Source organism: Urocitellus parryii, chromosome 3 (assembly GCF_045843805.1).
Source record: "Urocitellus parryii isolate mUroPar1 chromosome 3, mUroPar1.hap1, whole genome shotgun sequence".
NCBI lineage: Eukaryota > Metazoa > Chordata > Mammalia > Rodentia > Sciuridae > Urocitellus > Urocitellus parryii.
The window spans coordinates 136278294-136294768 of NC_135533.1; the positions used below are offsets into that span (position 1 = coordinate 136278294).

The following is a 16475-nucleotide window of genomic DNA, read 5'->3' on the forward strand; positions in this document are numbered from 1 at the left end:
ATGCCAGTCTTCAAATGCCCCCCAAAGTCGGAGCCCCTGTGGAAGGGGTGGGACCAGAAGGCCCAAAAGAACGGACTGAGACACCAAGTGTATGCTGTGAACGGTGATCACTACGTGGGCGAGTGGAAGGACAACACAAAACATGGTGAGCGGGGGACCCTCAGGTAGCCAGTGTGAGGTCAGAGCTGTGGTGGGCAGGCAACAGGCACAAGAAAACTGTGCGGAATTCATTGGGGACATAAGAGGTGACCCTAGGGCTGGGATGTAGCTCAGTGGCAAAGCGTCTGCCTTGCATTCGCAAAGCCCTGGGTTCGACCCCCAGTTCCAAAAAAAATAAATAAAAGACAAAAAAAAAAGAACCCCACCATAAGAGGTGACCCTAAGGCTCTCCAAGTAGGGTGCTGACCTGGACCAGAAAGGACCTCCCCGTGCTGGGGATCTGGAACCTACTTCAGCCCTGACCTCAGCTGCGTGAGGGTCTTGGGACCGGCAGGGGACAAAGGGGCCTCCAGAAGCCAGCCTGCCTCTGGGACTCTGGGGATTGAGCGAGGTCCCTGCTCTCTGAGATATGGGCTAAGCTTGGGACTTGTTGGCAAGAGGAAAAGGCAGCCTTTTTATTCAAAAACCTGACCGGGCTTCTTCACTTTTGCCAGCTCTCAATCCTTGCCCTCTACTGCTTTCCTGTCCTGGGGATTAGACCCAGGGCCGCATGCATGCTAGGCGAGAGCTCTACCACTGAGCCACACCCCAAGACCGATTTGTAAAGCTAAGAGATGGTATCCATCAATCTTGTAGCCCAGGGCTCATACAATAGGGGAACTTCTGTCAAATGTGTCTCAGACCCTGGAGGAGAACACCCAGATCGGAGGAGCCTGGGGCTGTTGGTGAATTCTGGGAATGCAGAATCGAGACCTCTGCTCTTTGGGACACATTTGACTAAATTGAAGTGAATATGGACAGATTAGTAGCAGTCATGAGAGCCAGTGCTGGGGCTGGGATAGAGCACTCACCTAGCATGCGTGAGGCCCTGGGTTCAATCTAGCACTGCAAAAAAAAAAAAAAAAAAGAAAGAAAGAAAAATAAAGAAAGCTCATGAGGGGCCAGAATTGCAGGATTGGGTATCTCAGAGGTTTCTTAAGACTGCTCACTTCAAAAATACTTACTGAACTGCCCATCCATGCCAGACCCAGTGCTGGGCAACTGACACAATTCCAATCCTCAGGGATCCTCTGGTCTTGCCGAGAACCTGCACAATAAGGTAACATCAACTCTCACAAATGGGCCGGGCGCAGTGGCAACAGCTCTGGAGGCTGAGGCAGGAGGATCTCGAGTTCAAAGCCAGCCTCAGCAACTGCAAAGCACTAAGCAACTCAGTGAGACCCTGTCTCTAAATAAAGTACAAAATAGGACTGGGGATGTGGCTCAGTAGTCAAGTGCCCTGAGTTCAATCCCCAGTACCAGAAAAAAAAAAAAAAAAAAAATCTCACAAATGGGGTAACTGGGATTCACAGACAGGAAGTAACTACCCAAGATGGAGCAGCTAAAAGTGGTGGCATCAGGATGAGAAGGGGACGAGAGAGGAGAGCTAAGGGGCCCTGAGAGAAGTCAGAGTGCCTGAAGCACAGTGAAAGAAGGAGAGCAGGATGGTTAGTAGGGCCAACTACATAGGGCTTCAAAGGCCATGGTGAGTTGTGATTTTCTTAATAATATGCCCAGGGGCTGGGGATGTGGCTCAAGCGGTATCGAGCTCACCTGGCATGCTTGCGGCCCGGGTTCGATCCTCAGCACCACATACAAACAAAGATGTTATGTCTACTGACAACTAAAAAATATTGAAAAATTCTCTCTCTCTCTCTTTAAAAAAAAAAAAAATATATATATATATATAAAACATGGCCAAACAATAAATGGCTTAAAGGTTGGGATCAGACAGCACAATATCCTCATTAATCCTGACCCCTATAACTGAAAGGGTTTTTTGTTTCGTTTTGTTTTTGGTACCAGGGATTGAACCCAGGGGCACTTTACCAATGAGCAAAATTTTGAGACAAGCTCTCACTAAGTTGCTTAGGGCCTTGCTAAATTGTTGAGGCTAGCCTCAAACTTTCAATCCTCCTGCCTCAGCTTCCCGAGTCACAGGGATTATAGGTGTGCACCATAGAGCCGGGCTTTGTCATTGAAACTTTATACCCTTTGGCCAACATCTTCCCATTTCCCTCATACCCAGCTCCTGGTAACTATCATTCTACTCTGTTTCTACAAGTTTGACGTTTTTATATTCCACATATAAGTGACATCATGTGATATTTATCTTTCTGTGTCTGGCTTATTTTACTATCGAGATAATGTGCTCCAGCTGGGTGCAGTGGCTCATGCCTATAATCCCAGCAACTTGGGAGGCCATAGCAGGAAATTTTCAAATTCAAAGCCAGACTGGGTAACTTAGTGAGACCCTATCTCAAAATAAAAGATAAAAAGGGCTAGGATGTGGCTCAGTGGTTAAGCACCCCTGAGTTCAATCCATTACCAAAAAAAAAAAAAAAAAAAGAAAAAAAAAAAGCAATAAAAAAGATAAAGTGCTCTAGGTTTTTCCATGTTTATCCATGTTGCCCCAAATGGCAGGATTTCTTCCTTTTTTTTTTGGATACCTGGGTTTGAACTCAGGGGCACTGGACCACTGAGCCACAGCCACAGCCTTATTTTACATTTTATTTATAGACAGGGTCTCACTGAGTTGCTTAGCGCCTCACTTTTGCTGAGGCTGGCTTTGAATTCACAATCCTCCTGCCTCACCTTCCCAAGCCTCTGGGATTACAGGTGTGCACCACCACACCTAGCTGAATCACCTTTTCTTTAAGAATGAATAATATTCCTTTCTTTCCCACTTCATATATATACACAGATACATATACATATATATCCTTCCTTTTTTTTTTTTTTTAAGTATTGTGGATTGGGCTGGGGATGTGGCTCAAGCGGTAGTGCGCTCACCTGGCATGCGTGAAGCCCGGGTTCGATCCTCATCACCACATACAAACAAAGACGTTGTGTCCACAGAAAGCTAAAAATATATACATATATATATATATATATATTAAAATTCTCTCTCTCTCTCTCTAAAAAAAAATATTTTTAAAAAAAGTATTTTGGATTGAACCACCCAGGAACACTGCAGCACTGAACTACATCCCCTGCCTACTTTATATTTTTATTTCTAAAATTTTGATACAGAGTCTTGCTAAGGTGTCCTAAATTGACCTCAAACTTGCAATCCTGCCTCAGCCTCCCAAGTACCTGAGATTATAGGCATGTGCCACCACCATGCCCAGCTCTACATTTTCTTTCTTCATTCACCCATATATATAGATATTTAGCTTGTCCCATGAAACAATCTCATCTCTATTTTATAGATGAGACATCTGAGACCTAGACAAGTCCAAAGAGTTACTTCCCTGAGGTCACAAAGCTCACAGGGGCAATGTTGGATCTGTTCCCAGACTATCAAAGACCAAGCATGGGGCTGGGGTTGTGGCTCACCGGTAGAGCACTTGCCTAGCATGTGCAAGGCCCTCGGTTCAATTCTAAGCACCACATAAAAATAAATAAATAAAATAAAGGTATTGTGTCCAACTACAACTAAAAAATAAAACATTAAAAAAAATATTAAAAAGACCAAGCCATGAATCGGCTTGTATTTTATTCATTCCTTTGTTCAATAAATATTGGTCGTGTATGTCAGACATTGTTCTTTGGCATGATGAACAAAACATATCGACAGTGCATACTCTCGTAGAGCTTGCATCCTCCTGGAAGAGACAGACAACACACAAAAAATGACAAAAGAATTATCTACTGTGTTAGGAGCTGATAAGGGAAATGGAAAGAAACAGAGCAGGGTAAGGGTGTGGGAGAGGCTTTGTAATTTTGGTCAGGATGGTCAGGGGAGACCTCATTAAGGAAATAAAGCTTCAGCCAAGCCTTGCTGGAAGTAGGGAATGAGTATCTGGAGAAGAGTGTTCTAGATAAAGGACAAGCAAGTGTAAAGGCCCTGAGGCAGGAACATGGCTGGTATGAAAACCATAGTGATTGGATTGTAATCTGGAAGGTGGGAGTGGTGGTGTGGCTGGATTAGTAGGAGATAGGTCTCCTTGTGTGTTTAGAACTGTTTTCTAGGCATGTTCTAGAAAACCTGGCCACTAATGGTCAAGTAGTGTTATTAAGAGGTAAGACTGGGGGGGCTGGGTTGTGGCTCAGTGGTAGAGTGCTTGCCTAGCATGTTTAAGGCACTGGGTTTGATCCTCAGCACCACATAAAAAAATAAATTAAATAAAGGTACTGTGTCCATCTATAACTTAAAAAATATTTTAAATTAAATCAATAAGTAAGATGGGCACAGTGGCGCACGCCTGTAATCCCAGTGGCTCAGAGGCTGAGACAGTAGGATCGCGAGTTCAAAGCCAGCCTCAGCAACTCAGTGAGGCCCTAAGCAACTCAGTGAGATCCTGTCTCTAAATAAAATACAAAATAAGGCCGGGGATGTGGCTCAGTGGTCGAGTGTCCCTGACTTCAATCCCTGGTACCAAAAATAAATAAATAAGTAAAATTAGGGTGTTGGGTCCATCTACAACATACACACATATATATGTGTACACACACACACACACACACACACACACACACATATGTATATATTTAAGAGATGAGGCTGAAACACTGAAGGGGTGGATTTTTCCTTGGGGTATGCTATATCAGTTGGGCTTTAGGGCAAAAGGGTGTCAGAGAACAGCTCTTTGTAGAAATGGAGCTTTCCTGGGGTTCTCCTGGGCTCTGGCAGTCTAGAGAAGAGGTGCAGACCTTGTCCTAGGCCTGGAGAATTGCCAGTGTAGGGGTCCCTGAGGCCTGGCCGGGCACACGGCCTCCAGCCCCAGGGTGGCCATGTCTGCAGTGTTGACCCATCTATGTGTCACCAGGGAAGGGAACACAGGTCTGGAAGAAGAATGGAGCCATCTATGAAGGGGACTGGAAGTTTGGGAAGCGAGATGGCTATGGCACCCTCAGCCTTCCTGAAAAAGGAAGTAGAAAGTACCAGAGAGTCTACTCCGGCTGGTGGAAAGAGGATAAGAAATCTGTGAGTGTGGTTCCCAGCATGCCCTGGGTGGGGGTGGGTCTGATACCTGCTGAGTGTGAGAGAGCCAGTGTGTAAGAGCCTGGAGCCCAGAGAGTGTGACCTACATTGGGAAAGACCCCCTGGAGAAGAGTGTTCTAGACAAAGGACAAGCAAGTGTAAAGGCCCTGAGGCAGGAACATGGCTGGTATGAAAACCATAGTGATTGGATTGTAATCTGGAAGGTGGGACTGGTGGTGTGGCTGGATTAGTAGGAGATAGGTCTCCTTGTGTGTTTAGAATTGTTTTCTAGGCATGTTCTAGAAAACCTGGCCACTAATGGTCATGTAGTGTTATTAAGAGGTAAGACTGGGGGGGCTGGGTTGTGGCTCAGTGGTAGAGTGCTTGCCTAGCAAGGGTCAAAGTTTTTCAGAACAAAACCCAGGAAACAGGAAGCAAGAGGAGCGGGGGCCCAGGGAGGAGCCCATGAAACCCTGGGGCTCCAAGGAGACCACAGGCCTGTCAGGCCAGGCTGAGGTCTCCTCCACCCTCCTCCTCGTCATTTCCTGTCTTTCTTTTCCCTGGGCATCTCTTCTGAGAATTCCCCTTTTGGGGGATACTGGGCCTGGATAAAAGGGGAGGGTAGGAAACTGGGAACAAAATGTAGAGCCACACCCTTGGCCATAGCACAAGAAAGGAAGAAGGGGATAGAAGCCAGTCAGAAGAGCCATGAACTCCCAAACAGGGACAGGTTCCCTCAGGTTATTTTCACAGACTTGGAGGAATCTTCATTTTAAGCCACATGGAGACAGTATGGCAAGGGAGACTTGGTGGCAGGACACCTACAGTCCTACTGATTCAGGAAGTTGAGGCAGAAGGATCACAAGTTCGAGGCCAGTCTGGGCAACTTAACAAGATTCTGTCTCCAAAAAAAAAAAAAAAAAAAATTAAAAGGGCCAAGGATGTAACTCAGTGGTGGAGCACCCCTGGGTTCCAACCCCAGCAGTACAGTGGGGTGGGGGAAGAGTGCCCTGGCTGCTGAAGGACAGTAGACGAGGACGGAAGGGGATCTGAAGGGGATCTGAAGGGAGGGAGAGGGGATGGTGGGCTGCATGCAGGGGTAGCAGAGGGACAGAGAGAAGTGGACAGTCTGAGGTCTTTCAAGGTATGGCCCTCCCTCCGCTTGGATGGAGAGCTGAGCAAGGACAGAGCTCAGGTGGGTGGCTTGGTGCCTGGGAAGGTGATGCGCTTCTCTTGTGGTGGGAGCTCTGTGAACAGAAACACTTTTGTGCTTTCAGGGCTATGGGGTCCAGTTTTTCGGACCCAAGGAGTATTACGAGGGCGAGTGGTGTAGCAACCAGCGCTGCGGGTGGGGCCGAATGTACTACAGCAACGGAGACATCTATGAGGGCCAGTGGTGGAAGGACAAGCCGGACGGGGAGGGCATGCTGCGCCTGAGTGAGTGCTCCGTCCCTGCCGGGCCCGCCCCACCTGCTGACCACGCCCCAACGCTGGCTCCGCCTCACCCCAGCAAGCCACGCCCAATGCTCTGTGGCCACGCCCCTGACGCCCTGCTGGCCGCTGGCCGCGCCCCTTAGCGGGATAAGGGCTTAAGGTGCCGGGATCCTTCCCTCTGCTGGATCCTATGCTCTAATAAGGGAGCGTAACTATAAGCAGATAAATAACACAATTTTTTATTGCCATAGTAATCATAGCACGGAGTTCATTTAATCCTCACAACAATCCTGTGAATTGGAAGTTCTAATCACAGAAGTTACAGAGAAGCAAAGTCCTTTGCTCAAGGTCATACAGGCTTTTAGTTATGGGTCAAAGGTCCTAAGGAATTTTTAAAAAACAGGAAGGTGTGTTGGGAAATGGCAAAGAACTTGGGTCAGGCAATGCCTCCAAGAGTCGGTGATATTGAACATTTGGAAGGCCAACCTGAGGAAGAGAGAGAGGCAGAGTTTCGGTGAGCTTTGGAAGGGCACATCAAGCAATAATTAATTTTCACTATTTACTGGTGAAAAGCACAGTGGGCCAGGACTTAATCTTCAGTCTTGTCTATGCATAGGAACCAAAACGAGGTTTTTTTTGTTTGTTTAAGTATTGGGGATGGAACCCAGGGGCACTCTACCACTGAGCTGCATTCCACTCTTTTTTGTTTTTTATTTTTTGAGACTGGGTCTCACTAAGTTGCACAGGCCAGCCTGGAATTTTCAATCGTTCTGCCTGGGCCTCTGGAGTTACTGGGATTACCCATGTGCACCACCATGCCTGATTTGAGCTTTTAAAGGCATAAATTGGATCTCATCTGTTTTTAAATCTTTCATAGCTCTCTGTTGCTATGAACTCAAACTGAGTTCAAGTTCTGTGGTTTTTGCCCTCACACCCCTCTAGTTTCACCTGCATGCCCCACCATGCCCGGCTCCCATACTGGGACCTTGCACTAGTCTGGAATGCTTTCCCCTAGATGTTTGCAGTATCTCCTCCTTTGTGAGGTTCTTCTCATTATTCTCAGTACCTGCTTCCTTTCTTTCTAGCACTAGGTGTATCAACTTGGGCAAGTGACTTCACCTCTCTGTGCCTCAGTTTCCTCATCTGTAAAATAGCCATAATAGCAGTATCCATTTCATAGAGTTGTGTAGCGGGAAGATGAGTCAGTCATCAGTCTGTGTAAAGTTCTAAGAACTTTACAAAAAGTCCTTTTTTTTTTTTTTTTTGCTGGGCATTAAACCCAGGAGTACTTTACCACTGAGATAAGTCCCCACACCTTTTTATTTTTTATTTTTGTTTATTTATTTGGTGGTGCTGGGGATTGAACCCAGGGCTTTGTGCATGCAAGGCAAGCACTCTACCAACTGAGCTATATTCCCCAGCCCTTTATTTTTTATTTTGAGACAGGGTCTCACTAGGTTGCTTAGGGCCTTGAGTTGCTGAGGCTGGCCTCATACTTGCAATCCTCCTGCCTCAGCCTCCAGAGTGGTAGGACTATAGGCATGTGCTAACTTGTGTGGCCACAAGATTCTAATTTCCAGTGAGAGTCAGCCAAGCTGAGGCATCAGGGCCACTGGGAAGGTTAGGTGGGCCATTTTTTCTGTCTTTCTAGTCTTCCCCACACCCTAGCTGTGAGCCTAATCACCCTCTGTGAATAACCTGCTGTGGCCTGCCAGTGTGAGTGTATCCTTAAGTGTATCCTTCCTTCCTTCCTTTTTTTTTTTTTTTTTTTTGAGTGCTGGGAGTTGATCCCTTGGCCTGACATGCTATGCTTTATCACTGAGCTATATCCTGGTCCTTTCTCTTTTTTATTTTGAGACAGGGTCTCACTAAATTGCCCAGGCTGACCTTGAACTTGTAGTCCTCCTGCCTTAGCCTCCCAAATAGCTGAAATTACAGGCCTTTGCCACCATGCCCAGCCAAGTGGTTTATTCCCATGGCCTGGACTCTGGGACAACCTGCCTGGTTTGAGAACTTGTCCTGAGCTTGTACAAGTGCTAGGACCTCAGGCAATTTGCTTGAACTGTGCTTTGATTTCCTTGTCCATAACTTGTAGATAAAAATTAAAAATTATCTCGGGTTGTAGCTCAGTGGCAGAGTGCGTGCTTAGCATGTACAAGGCCCTGAGTTTGATCCTTACCATCAAAATAAAATAAAATAAAACTTTCTGGGATTATTGTGAAGGTCAAATGAGATGTATGTTTGTAAAATGCCTTAGCATGGAGGCTGAAACCTATTAGTAAGTGCTGAATTTTTTAAATTTTAAACTTGGGATTGAATTCAGCTGCCTTATACTACTCAGCTACAGCCCAGTTCTTTTTATTCTTGTTTTGACACAGGGTCTCACTAAGTTGCTGAGGGTCTTGCTGAATTGCTGAGGCTAGCCTTGAACTTAAAATCCTCCTGCCTTAGGCAGGCGTGTACAGGAGGGTTGAACCCAGGGTGCTTAACCACTGAACCACATCCCCAGCCCCTTTTAAATATTTTATTTAGAGACAGGATATCACTGAGTAGTTTAGAGCCTTGCTAAGTTGCTGAGGTCAGCTTTGAACTTGTGATCCTTCTGCCTCAGCCTCTTGAGAGGCTGGGATTACAGGATGCACAACCACACCGGGCTCAGGCTGGTTTGATATGCCCAGCATCCTCACCTCCCTGTCGTTTCCCCAGAGAATGGGAACCGCTATGAGGGTTTCTGGGAGAGAGGCATGAAGAATGGACAAGGGCGTTTCTTCTACCTGGACCATGGTCAGCTGTTTGAAGGTTTCTGGGTGGACGATGTGGCCAAGTGTGGCACCATGATCGACTTTGGCCGTGATGAAGCCCCTGAGCCAACTCGGTTCCCTATTCCTGAGGTGAGTCGCTTCCCAGGGACCTGCAGCCACACCCAGAGAGAAAGAAAGGAGCCCCTGACCCCACCCAGCCAGGAAACTGATGAGGTTCTGTTTTCAGGCAGGGCATCCCCAGCAAGGCGACTCCCATGCTCCCCAAACCAAACCCTGGCTGTTTCCCTCTAGGTCAAACTTCTAGACCCTGATGGTGTGCTGAAGGAAGCCTTGGCCATGTTCCAGAAGACAGAAAAAGAAGGAGATTGATGCCAGGTGAGGAGGTGGCCACACTTGACACCTTTGAAGAGGTTGAGGCAACTCCAGGGACCAGAAGGATACACAGGTCTTTTGGGGTCTCCAAAGGGCTGCGGGGCAAGACCAGAGAAGGCAGGTTTCCTGCCTCCTGTGGTCCAGGTGGTCCTTTTTGGTTCCTCCCCTTCAAAACCCATGTCCCTGGAGACCAGTGCATTCCAGTCCTGCCTGAATCTTCCCTCTTGCATGCTGGGCTTTGCTGGGGTGGGCACTGGGCTGGAATCAGGTGGTTCCCTCACTCCTAAATGCCCTTGAGGTGAGGAGAGTGGGTCCCAAGCCTCCATTTGCACATCTGTGTGATGGGGCCTTGTCCAGGGGTAGCTCCTCCTGGAGTGGGTATAAGTGAGGCTTGAGAAAAGGGCATTATGTTTTTCAAATGCCAGCTCCATGTCCCCCTCACCCCTGCAGAGAGAGTGTCAAGGCTCAGGAGAAACTCAAGCCATGTCACCCAACTGCTCAGACTGGTGCGGCTCCTACTGGAGGAGCAAGCAGCGACTCTGGGCATGCCCTTGGCACCCTCAGAGGGCACTCCTCCCAGCATTAGGTCATTCTTTGCTGATAGGGGGGACCAGCTGGCTTTTGGGACTTTCATTCAGTCTTTCATCCTATGACCTCATCTTTGAGTGCATGAGAATAAAGAACCTGGTGGCCTTAGCCCAGGGTCTGTGGTATGAGGAAGGGGTGGGAAGGCTCAGAAAGATGTCAGATGGAGGAGGGCAAGACTGCCTTATCTTTGCATGAATTTCTGGGTGGAGAAAAGCACATGACTCCTGGTCTCTGACCTCTCAGACAGTCCAGAGAGGAGGATGAACCTGCATTCTACCACACTGGCCACCAAGATTTGGTATTAAAGCCTGACCCACCTTCTCAATGTCACACAGAAGCTCTCAATCTTGGAATCCATGGAAATGTTAAAAGCTATGGACAGCCTGGTGCAGTGGCACACACCTATAATACAGCAACTTGGGAGGCTGAGGCAGGAGGATCTCAAGTTTGAGGCCAGCCTTAGCAACTTAACAAGACCCTCAAAATAAAAATAAAAAGGACTGGGAGTGTAGCTCAGTGGTGAAGCACCCTGGGTTCCCTTCCCAGTACCTAAATAAATTACCTAATAAATAAAAGCTGTGGATGCCCAGGTCCCATTCCCAGGGAGTCCCATCTAGGATGAGGCCTAGGCATTCAGAGTTTCCCAGGGGTTTCTGATGTGGAGCTGAAGACAAGAACCCCTGACCTTCTGGCCATGGATCCCTAAGCTAGTGGCCAGTTTTGCTCTATCTGTAAAATCAAATTTAGAAACATCACAGGAGTGTTTGGAGGACTTGATGCAATAGCATGTATTGAGGTTAACTGCGGACCATGTGCCTGGGAAGAGTTCTGCAGAATTCTAAGGTAGGCAGCATTCCTGAGAGATAAGAGGGACTCTTGCTTAATGCACCCTAGAGCTAGCCTGCCTGGACCTGAGTTGTGCCTTCTTGGGAGTGTCACCCAAACTCTCAGTTTTCTGGGCTTCCTCACCTGTAACCTGGGTCAGAACAAGACTTAGCTGCTAGGGTTACTGTGGTTCATTACTACAAGGATGGAACCAGGTGAGATTTTTTTATCCCCAGCACCTCAGACATTTGATAATGTCTGGAGACATTTCGAGTTGTCATGATTAGTGAAGCATGCTACTGGGGTCTGGCGGGTAGAGACTAGGGATGCTGCTCAATATGCTACAATGTAAGAATGCTGCAGGAGAGCTGTTCATCCCAGTCAACAGTGTCCAGGTAGAGAAACACTGAAATCCAGTGATGTTTGTAAAGTCCTCAGGATGTGCTAGGCACATAGTAAAAAGCTCAGTAAAGATGCTCCCTGCCCCCTGCATCCTAAGTGGCTTGACCCAGGGTGTGGTTCTGTCTGTACCAGACATCAGAATTAAGGCTGGCCATCACAGGATATAGAATCAACTACCAGATGCAGAGTGTTTATCCTATGCCCAGGCCTGTGTCAACAACTTCCTGTGCCTACTCTCCAGTGACTTTGCCCAGACTTGTGAGTTGTCCTGCTATTATTAATTCCATTTTAGAGGAGGAAACTGAGGGAGGTTCATAGGTCATCAAGCTAGTACTGTGCCTAAACTTGAATCTATCTGCTTTCAAGGCACGGGAGAGTATGTATAGAAGGTTACCATTTTGTTTTAGAAAAAACTGGAGGAGGGAAGGTGTGTTTAAATATAAAATAGTGCTAGGCAGGAGCCAAAACTGACAATAATGGTCATCTCTGGGGAGAACAGAGGATCTGGGAACAGGGGTGAGAGCAACTTTTCACTGTTATATTTGGAACCCTGTGAATGTATTATCTGATGTATTCAAAATATAAATAAAATTGTAACTAAAGGACTGTGATCTTATTCATTTACTTGGATGCTGGGGATGGAACCCAGGGCCTCACAGATGCTAAGCAGATGCTCTACCACTGAGCTACACCCAGCCCCAGACTGCTCCTAACTGAGTCTTGCCCAAGTTGCCTGGGCGTGAGACACCTGGGGTGCTTATTAGAAATAGATTCCAGAGACACACCTAAACCAACTTGAATCAGAATCTCCTGGGGGGTGGGGACTTGGAAATCTGCATCCTGCAAGCTAGGCCGGGGATTCTTGAGTCCAGGCAAGTTTAGGAAAGCAAATCTAAGACTATAAGATCACAGCAAAAATGACTACTGCCAAATCCTGCGTCTCTGCAGAAGTAGTGGAGTAGAGATCTTAGGGTGCAGGGTGAATGTGAAGTCATAGGAGGGAGATGAGTATTAGGCTTACTAATGCCCCACCCAACTTTTATTTCAGCCAGAGCACCCCCCCCACCTTTTTTTTCTTGGTATCAGGGTTAAAAGGAGGGACACTTAATTACTAAGCCACATCCCCAGCCTTTTTTAAATTTTGAGACAGGGTCTTACTAAGTTGCTTAGGGCCTTGCTAAATTACTGAGGCTGGCCTTGAATTTGTGATTCTCCTGCCTCAGCCTCTGGATCCGCCACTGGGATTATAGGAATGCACCATCATGCCTGACTAGCCAGGGCACTTTCTAAAACCACTTTACATACTGAGTTTCTGAGATACAGAAATCTCAAACTCAGGGCCTATTGGGACCAGGCAAGTAACAAGTGAACCTGGCCTGGTGTGGGACAAGAGGGAGAGGTGGAGGGGCTGGGGTTGTGGCTCAGTGATAGAGTGTTTGCCTATCATGTGTGAGGCACTGGGTTCAATTCTCAGCATCACATAAAAATAAATAAATAAAATAAAGGTATGTGTCCATCTACAACTAAAAATATTAAAAAAAAAGAGTGAAATAAAAAGAGGGAGAGGTGGAGACTGTGATAAAAATAGGCCTTAGGGAGAGAGGGTGGTGGCAACTCAGCTCCTGCTGCTTCTCTGCAAGGTAAGCCCAGCGCTCCTGCATCTTCCCATTCTTCAAGTAAAATCAGAATAAGCCCAGGTAGGACTTTTGCACAGGCCTTGTATCTGAGCAAAACTTTTCCTGGTCTGAACCTGCCTGGTGCCAGGTAAGGATGCTCAGGATTAAATGAGCTGATGGATACATCGGTGAATGGTGAACTAACATTTTTGCTTGTTTGTTTTAAATGGGTCCTGACACTATCTCTAAACTTATACACTATTTCTGCCAAAACACACACCCTGATTGTAATAATGAGAAAATATTAGAGAAACCAAATTGATAGGACATTCTACATAAAACCACAGGCCTGGACTCTGAAAATGTTAAAATTACAGAAGACAAGAAAGGCTGAGAACCTGTTCCAAACTAAAGGAGGTTAAGACAGGATGATTCATTGCTATGCATGGTTCAGGATTGGAAAAAGCATCATCAGAAGGTCATTTATTCCTGGGACAAGTGGGAAACCGAACATGAAGGTTAATAACTAAAGGATATGACATGGAGTGGGGGGATTTATGCAGTCCAGCCTCATTTGTGGTCTCAGTATTTGTGAACTTGCCTACCTGCTGAGGTCTAACAAGAAGACGAATAATGCCTAACACTGCCTTGTTCTAGTTTCTGCTTCTATTGTAAACAAGCGTCTTTTTTTTCTTCTTCTTCTTGGCAGTACTAGGGATGTGACCCAGGTACGCTACCAGGCTACATCCCCAGCTCTTTTTCCATTTCATTTTGAGACAAGGTCTTGCTAAGTCACCCAGGCAGGCCTGGAACTTGAGATCCTCTTCCCTCAGTCTCTTTAAGTAGCTGAGATTACAGGTGTATACCACTGTGTCCAGCTTCACAGTTTAATATTTAGTGTTACATTTTGATCCTGCTATTTAAAATGGTCCCCAGTGGGCTGAGGATATAGTAGTTCAGTGGTAGAGGAGTGAGGCTAAGGCCCTGGGTTCAATCCCCAGCACAAAAGGAAAAGATTCCCAAATACAGTATTAGAAATCTGTCTAGCATTCCTAAACACAAGGTGATAATGTCTCTTACAGAGACAACATGTGTGTTAAATAATCTTTGTTTAGGTATGACTTAATGCTGCTGTTGGCTATAAGTTCAATGGTAATGAATCAACAATAAAAATGTCTTTAAATAGAATTACACCTAAAACAAGGTAATGTTTTCATTAAATGACAAAAATATCATACCAGAGGCCGGCAGGCAACCAACCCTGGATTTTCCCTAGGAGCAATGGCTCAGTACTGCTCACCTAAAGTTCATGGTGATTTATAGAATGCAACTACCTCAAATAAAAAGAAATGACTATATACATATTTTAGTTACTATTTATACAGGTTTTCTGCAGGTTCCAAAGAGTTTTCGGGGGGGGGGGGAGGGAGTTGAGGCTGGGCGCCTGTAATCCCAGCGGCTCAGGAGTTGGAGGCAGGAGGATTGTGAGTTCAAAGCCAGCCTCAGCAATTTAGTGAGGTGCTAAGCAACTCACTGAGATCCTGTCTCTAAATAAAATATAAAAAAGGACTGGGGATGTGGCTCAGTAATTGAGTGCCCCTAGTTCAATCCCTAGTACCTCCTCAAAATAAATAAATAGATAAGAAAAAAGAAGAAAGAAATGGAAAAGGGGTTGGGAGTGTAGCTCAGTGGAAAAGTGCTTGCCTAGCCCGCACCACACCCTAGGTTCCATCTCCAGTACCACACATATGTACAGACACAGACACAAAAAACTTAAAAACTTATTTTATATTTTTCTCTGGTGCTAGGGATCAAACCCTGGGTCTCACAAATGCTAGGTAAGCACTCTGCCATTGAGCTACATCCTAACCCCTCCAAAATATTTTAAAAACTGTTTAGAGGCTTGCCTGACTTGGAACCAGGACACAACAAATACAGACACAAGGAAGAGGTGTCCCTTATGAGTATATTTATGTGCTAACACACATGCACACACTCGACACTCAACGGGGAGGGAGGATGAGACGGAGAGGACAGGAAGCATCCGGGTGGCACTGGCACAGTGATGGAATAGGGACAAAGAGAGCATCTGTCCCCACTCAGGCCCCCACTGCCTCCTACCAGGAGTTGGCCCCGGAGCTGGAAGAACAGGAAGTGCTTACTCTCTTAGAGGAAAGTCTCAAAGTGCAGTAATTTCTTGTTTAAAAAGCCCCTTCCCTCTACTCTGTGCCCTGACCAAGCCCGGCCTCCTGCAGGCTGTCCTCAAAGCTGGGGCAGGACAAGGTCATGGGGAAGGGCATAAGGCCAAAGCTCTGAAGGGCCCAGCAGGAGGGCTTAGGCATAGTGGCTGCCAGGTGTCAGGGGGTGGTCCCCTCTGTGGTCCAGCTGGTCCTGTAAGCGAGCAAACTCAGCCAGCTCGTTGAGCTCCTGGAACTGTCGGTCCGTCTTATGGCTGACCAGGGAGCGGTAGAAATGGACAGCAAAGACGATAAAGACCAGGCCGAAGGGGACCATGATGGTGGTAGAGGCGATGGCCGCTGCCTGACCTGGGGTGATGCCACTGCTGACATTGGTGGCCACACCGCTGGGTGAGGGTTTGCTGGTGGGGCGCGGCTGGCCTGGCTGTTTCTTGAGGGGCAAGAACTTGACCCAGCAGAGCAGCACCACCTCAGCCAGGAACAGCAGCGTGCCAATGACAGTGGAGAAGGCCCAGGCTAGCTCGATGTGGCGATGCATGCGCTCGTGGGGTGATTCCTTGACGGAATTGAGGTTGTGCACGTTGCTCACAGCCTCAATGTTGGGCAGGATGCAGGTGCTGATCATGAGTGCGAACAAGTGCACGGCCACCAGCACTGTGGTGCAGGCACTGAAGGCGATGAGCAGCCCTGGCGGGTAGTCATGGTCAGCATCCAGCTGCACCTCCACCATGGCCACCTGGGGGAGAGAGACAGCAGGGTGAGTGGCAGGACTGAATGAACCACGTGCACATCTGGCCTTCCCAAAGCCAGGCATGGTGGTGAACACCTGTTGTCCCAGGTACCTGGACACTGAGGCGGAGAGCCATCTGAAAACAGCCTGGGCAGCTCAGTGAGACCCAATCACCAAAAAAAAAAAAAAAAAAAAAGAAAAAAGAAAAAAGAAAAAGAAAGAAAGAAAAAAAATCAATCAAAAATAAAAATAAGTTGGGCTGGGGTTGGAGCTTAGCAGTAGAGGCACTCTCCTTGCACGTGCGAGACCTCATACAAATAAATAAATAAATAAAATAAAGGTATTGTGTCCAACCACAACTAAAATATTAAAAAAATAAAAATAAGTAATCTTGTCTCTCATCAGGCTATGGGACCCTGGGCC

The 16475-nt window shown here is 46.9% G+C and overlaps 2 protein-coding genes across 3 annotated transcripts in view; one reads left to right on the forward strand and one right to left on the reverse strand.

The window, feature by feature from the left end:
• On the forward strand, positions 1-15320 carry Morn3 (MORN repeat containing 3). 2 transcript variants are annotated; one of them, XM_026386052.2, is made up of 5 exons: positions 1-145; positions 4971-5128; positions 6403-6562; positions 9266-9450; positions 9613-15320. In XM_026386052.2, exons 1-5 carry the CDS (start codon positions 1-3, stop codon positions 9688-9690), a joined length of 726 nt encoding a protein of 241 aa, XP_026241837.1. In that variant the 3' UTR covers positions 9691-15320. The 2 variants fall into 2 exon arrangements, with proteins under 2 accessions (XP_026241837.1, XP_026241838.1); XM_026386053.2 differs by lacking the exon at positions 9266-9450.
• Positions 15072-16475, reverse strand: part of LOC113180862 (calcium release-activated calcium channel protein 1) — a 13602-nt gene continuing 12198 nt past the window's right edge. The window contains exon 2 of the mRNA XM_026386024.2: positions 15072-16058. Within this exon, the coding sequence (XP_026241809.1) occupies positions 15459-16058 (600 nt within the window). The 3' untranslated portion in view covers positions 15072-15458. The remainder of the gene's footprint in view (positions 16059-16475) is intronic.